The following is a 6252-nucleotide window of genomic DNA, read 5'->3' on the forward strand; positions in this document are numbered from 1 at the left end:
GTGGTTGCGATAAATCGTCTCCCGGCCGGGAACGTCGAGCTAAAGGCATGACTTGCGGATCCACGCGGATGCAGATTTGCACTCAGCTGCCATTTATCTGTTTGCCTTATCACCCCAATACCCGATTTTGTGTAATCTCACTTTGACAGCGTCGCAATATGTCAACAGTAGCTACAGGGTTTGGCCTTGGCCAAAACAGATTGAATTTGGATTAGAAATAGTAAATCGTTTATTTCGCTCAATCTTTGACATCCTTCAGCTCAAACTTCAGGTCCGTCGCCGGCACGTTCACTATGCTGGCCTTGAACTTCAGCTCGCCATAGTTCCACCGGACGTGGTACTGGCAGATAAGGCGCGATACCAGTATCTCCATCTCCATCATGGCCAACCGGCGCCCGATGCAGGTGCGAGCCCCAAACCCGAACGGCATGTACACGAACGGATGCGCCTCCTTCGCGCTCGGACACCCGGATGCGGCCGGACCGGTCAACCAACGCTCGGGCAGAAATTCACTCGGTCTGGTGAACTGGCCTTCCTGGCGCTGCAGGACCAGCTGGCCCATCCCTACAAGCGTCTGAAAAGAAAAAGGTCACGTTAGTTCAATCGGCCAAATCCTGATTCCCTCTGGCTTACCCCTTTCGGGATTTGGTATCCCTGCAGGACGAGATCTTTGCCGGCACAACGACCATTGCCCGACGTCGGAGGGTACAGTCGAAGCCCTTCCTTAATGCAAGCCCTCAGATACGGCATATTCTTCATGTTCTCCGGAGTGAGATGCGACGCTTTATCGGGCAGAATTTGACGCAACTCGGCCCGCAGTTTGTCCTGCTTCTCGGGATTGTTCGCCAGGCAGTACAGGACACCGGTAGATCCGGATGAAGTCTACGGGGACCGCGTGTTAAAGCGTGTAATGGAATGGAGCAAACGGGAACCACCACCGCCGCCAGCTTACCGTGTCCACCCCAGCAAACAGGCTGTCCAAGGACATGATAAACGCCGCGTTGCGATCCACCTTCAGGAGCTTCTCCAAGATGCTGAGCGTGTCGGAACTGGCGCCCGGATTCTTTTCCATCCGCTCGACGGCTTCATCAATTTTGTCGGCAATCACACTAGAGGCGGAATAAACGACATCTTTCATTAGGAGTACCTTTTTGGTGGCCAATGTCGATCGCTTACTAGTATAGCTGATCGAGGGTACGCATCAACCGATAGAAGCCCGGTGTTTTGATCTTCCTCCACATCGAGGGCATAATGTCTAGCTGGAAGAACAGGTCCACTGCGTCCTTCGTGAGCTGTCAGGGAAGTAAAATTAGGACCCCCAAACTACGCTCTATATCTGTCCGCAATACTTACGGTGATCAGTTTGCTGACTTCCGGTGTTTGATCCCGACTCAGCACACCGAGGCGTGCGTCTAGCACCAGCACACCCATGGTTTCGAGAGCCCACCGGTTAATCCACTCGTTGAAGTTGGCCGGCAGCTCGTTCTTCTGATCGCGTAGTTCGTTCACACTAACAGTCGAACAGTCGTTGTAGCTATTAAACCTTTGCGCTTCCCTTTCTCCGTCCTAGCCACTTACATGCCGATGAACTCGCGGCCCACTTCGTCCACCTTGTCGATGTACAGTTTAATAATCTTCGGCTGCAGCATGATAGGATTGACGATCGTGCGCATATTGTGCCACGATTCACCCTGCCTGGAAGAAACCGTGATCAGATTGGTATTGGGCCTTCTTGGCCGATTGACCACCACCGCGACCGGTTACTTACTCCGCCAGCAGACCTCCGTAGCCCTTGAACCACTCCGGGCGCTGCTGCTTGCGGTAGTACACGAACGCATCCATCCCGGTACGCCGGGGCCAGGGGCCCTCAGTCCGGAACACCTTCTCAAAGTCCTCCGGGACGAAAGACATCACAATGTCCTCCCGACCGAACGCGCCCCGAAAGCGCATGATGGGACCGTACAGTTCGCGCATGCGACAGTTGATGTCGTACAGTGTCCCATTTTTGTATTTACCTAAAACAGTGTCAAACCTGTGGCTTGAGTAACTGGCCAGTACAGAGACAGTACGCCACCCTTACCGAACGGGCCGAATTCCTTCAGGAAGCCAAACAGCGTCGGTGACGGAAGTTCATCGAACGGCCGTGCCTGGTCCCAGTCCGGATCCCGGTCGCTAAGCTGCCCCTCTCCGGCAGCGGCAGCTACCTGCGGCTGGGTGCTACGCCACCGCCACCACTGGCCACCGACTACTGGCGCTACGCAAGGCCGCACCCGAAGCGCGCCGAAGGTTATATTTAGCATCGCGCGCGCCGTATTGCGTTAGCACCGCGAGCGATTACGGTGGATACTGACCGCGATGTGTGTTCATGGGGCCAATTTTTTCCCTGTTATTAGAGGCCACAGCGTAGCGCGTGTGCTGTGTTGTGGTTGTGGCATCGCGCCGCGCCGCTATCGATTTGGGGCTGTAGTCGTGGCATGGGTTAATGTTTTCGGCAACGATGCTTAGCGCGGAATTAGCGAGTCGGTTCGGTGCGTCTTATGGGCTGGACAGCGGCTCCGGAAGATTAGATTTGGAACATGCCGCACATGCTTGTGTGTGTATCGCAAGCTGGGTTAACGTGCCGTGGAAGTAAATCTCGATTGCCTTGACGTCTTTATTGAAGGGCACAAAATGGATTTAGAATCAAAACTGGTTGCATGAAGCATGGTTTAATGAAGATGTCTGTATTGGTTTCAATGTTTGAAACGGTCGGAAACGTTCTTTTTAGGAATATCCTTTGGAACACATTCTTCATTTCGACTCTAAATTGGCTATGGGCTTTAAAATGGTGTCCACGGAGCAGGCTCTTGAGTTTAGCGACTAGCCAGAAGTCATATGGTCACGAAATAATCAGGAAAGAATGAAAACTCATTTTCCTCAAACTTATTTTACTTCCTTCAATGTGAAAACCATCCCAAAACCCTGTTTAGAGATGGGAAACGAAACCCTGGAACCCAACCGGTTCCAAACAGATCGCAACAAAATATTGGCCCAAGTGCAGTGAAGTGAATCAGCGACACGCGATTCAGCAATGAACTCGGGCAGCGCAAACAGAACAGCGTTTGCGAAAAATGATAATTTATCACCTCGTTCCAATCGGCTGGCTCAGCTTTGCGTCACTCCGTTCCCTTCACGAAGCAGATTGGTGGCGATAAAGTTGCTCTGGAGTTGCTCTGTTGTCCACCCGGAGACTAATAGAATCGGTACACTCTGGTTCAAGCGAATCGAACCGCCAGCTAATCCGCCGTGACGCCGTGGCTCTTCCGCGCGCGCGGGATGACGCTCCACTTTAAAGCGACCAAGCCGACCCAAGCCGGCCCAAGTCAGCCTTCTGGCCCAAGCGAGCACGCGGTCATCAGCGCCGAGACCCGCGGCACCTTCGGTGCCATTTTGATTGATTTTTCAATTACTTTCCTCTTGCTCGGCGACCACAGGACCACCGGAGTAATGTGTTCCTTTATGTGCGCGCTGCCGGAGTCCGCGGCCGCGGAGTTTTTGATTGGCCCGCCGATCCGACCTGCACCCTGCGCAATCAAGCAGAACGAAATGGACGAGCGAATGGAACGAGAAAGTTTCCAATTAAAACGTAAACACAAAAGGAAGTCGTCCTCGGGATCCGCTCCGAGGCTCCGCTTCTTCCCGGCAGGGATCGCTCCGCTGGCAGAAGGGTAGGGAAAATTAAACCAATTAACGGTATGATTCATCAAGAAAGCTGACTCTCCAGCGCGGCTCTTTTGACGGTTTACCGCGTTCCTTTCTCTCTCGGGTGCTCTCTCTCTCTCTGTCAGTCGACCCGTTTTCGGCCATTTTAGTCAAGTTCGCCAACAAAATGGTGGCCCGATAGGACTATCTCGCAGGTTATATTGCTAAGCAACTGCGAGTATCTATCACCATCGCTTCTAGGCACTCATTAGCGAGTAAAGTTGAACCGAACGTTTTGAAATGGCCCTCGGGCCGCTAGCCGTCTGTCACCTGCCGCGGGCCAGCGTGCAACGGCGGTTGGCGGTTATGGCCACTTATCTAACGAATGTCTCAACTACTAAGTGACAACTTTCTAAAGACATCAAACCCGGCGGCCGGTGACCGGTGACAACACAATTTCCGTTCTTCTCCGCCACGGCGGTGGGGCACGGCGGGGCGGCGCGGCACGATGGTGCACAAATAATGCTATAAAAAATGCCCCACCAATAATGAGCCGAGTTAAGATCAGTAATTATTTAATTACACTCGGCCAACGTCATCACAGCGCACCGCAGGACATCCGATCGATGTAACATAATCTTAACGGTAATTGGCCTCTGTCTGGTGTCTGGTGGTAAGTGAAGCTTGTGCCGAAGTGCCTTCGGCAAGTCGGCAGGTAGCCGGTCCTTCAAGCATTTCCCGCTCCCAGCAGCGATCGGTTCGCGATGTGATCAACCCTGCGCGCGTTATCAGGTGCGAGCGATCTGCACACGGGAACGAAACGGCGTGCTAACACACTCGAGGAACAAATTTATTTAATTAAATTAAGAAACAACACATCGGCAGTAACGGCAGTGACAAGTCAACTTGCAGAAAGACGAGGCCCTGGGCCCTGGGCTTGTGATGGCTTCGGAGCATCGCCGGGCCCGTTGACAATTCACGGGCGCCGGCGATCAAGTTACCATTGCTTTCAGGATGGAAGGAAGCTGTCTTTCCGAAAGGTGACAGCTCGTTGCAGTAGGCGTGGATGTTACCCGAACCCGCGTTTGATCATAAAGCTATCACAGATAAGATTGAAGTGGATTAAAAATATTTAGATTAACATTTTAGCAATCACAGCTTGTGTGGAAATCACTGACGTAAATGCTAAAATGACTTAACCACATTACAACAAATGTAAAGGAGATAACATAATGACAGCCATGTTTCCCCAATAGGAACAACCGGTGCTATGACTTTGACGGTGCTATGACGACTTTGGCTATGACATATTTGTATCTATGGCCAAACCACTCTCGAGTAGCCAGCGTGGTAGCGTCCATTTCCTTTATGCTCGACATCATATATTACACCACCTTGCGGCCAGTCAAAAATGGTGGCTCGTTAGCACAACATTGGACCATCTGCCACCGTGCCCTGATTTGACACATAAAAGCCCATTCCGTCAGTCAGGACAAACATCGGCCAAACGGGCAACCGGTGTGCCGGGATTCATTACCATCCTCCAAAAGTCAACCCTGCGGTGGCAGCTGCCGACCGGCAGACATTCTTCCTGCCAGCAGGATCCTGCTGGACCGGTGCCGTAACTTCTTTTCAGGTCGCAGGACTTCTGTAGCGGTCCATCCCGTCCTTTGTCCAAGCGGACTGTTCGCATTGTGCCACACAGTTTGTCCTGGCCACCAACCAGGACGTGCCACAAACATGTGTTCCGCGTGTGGGGTTGTCCATGTTATCCAACGACAAAACCTATGCTGGAGTTGCCATCAGCAATGAGCGAGGTACCGACCGACTGGTAGCCCGGAAGATTAGGCAATGGTCGACGGTAGCATTACCGGGAAGGTGCCCAACGCCGCAGGACCTTCTGGCGACGACGAGGCGCTTGAGGGACTGGCGTATCTCTTGCCGAAGGATTTTTTCAACTTAACATAAGTAAACAATGTAGGATTTTAATTAAATAAACAGAAATGGCCCTTCGTTTTGCTAATTACTGTAAATAAAGCTCGAACACCGATGATCGAGCCACCACTTAGACGCTCCATTGCGTCGACGCCCCTGACGCTCGGGGTTTAGTGAACCGTTTTATGTTGACTGGAGGGTCTTCGAGTCCAATCGAGGCTGGCTTCAAGCGCCCATGAAAAGAGTTGCCCGCCTGCAGCAACGCTCAAGCCTTGAGGGCGCACACTCGAAGCAGTTGCAAAATAAATGGCGCAACAATGGGGCGCCACTAATTACGCCCCGAACCCGAACACCAACAGCCTTCCAAGCCCCGCCAATCGGGGGTGGCCGATTTATGCTCTTTTCTCACTCACCACTAATCGCCTTGAGTTGCGCACGCTTGAAGGTGCGAACTACAAAACCTTTCATCATTTAATTATTTTCGCAAACAGCGCACCCGGCGGCTCGGTTGCCATTTTCCGGTCGACCGATTCCGGTGGGGGGACCGCGTTGGGGCGTTGTATAAATTAGCTGCAGCACTGCTCACAATCGAATGCGGAGGCCCCGGGTGGGTGATGTTAAACTTAATCAAACATG

The 6252-nt window shown here is 52.4% G+C and overlaps 1 protein-coding gene across 1 annotated transcript; it reads right to left on the reverse strand.

The window, feature by feature from the left end:
• Nucleotides 1-238: 238 nt before the first annotated feature.
• Nucleotides 239-2254, reverse strand: LOC128276250 (cytochrome P450 CYP12A2-like; the record flags this gene model as incomplete). Its single annotated transcript, XM_053014720.1, has 8 exons — nt 239-574; nt 634-882; nt 953-1109; nt 1177-1292; nt 1354-1510; nt 1579-1695; nt 1769-2015; nt 2081-2254. Coding segments are annotated over 8 exons (1553 nt in total), but the record flags the coding sequence as incomplete, so codon positions are not given.
• Between the last annotated feature and the right edge of the window lie 3998 nt (nt 2255-6252).

This window comes from Anopheles cruzii, unplaced genomic scaffold (genome assembly GCF_943734635.1).
Source record: "Anopheles cruzii unplaced genomic scaffold, idAnoCruzAS_RS32_06 scaffold00806_ctg1, whole genome shotgun sequence".
Classification (NCBI taxonomy): Eukaryota; Metazoa; Arthropoda; class Insecta; order Diptera; family Culicidae; genus Anopheles; species Anopheles cruzii.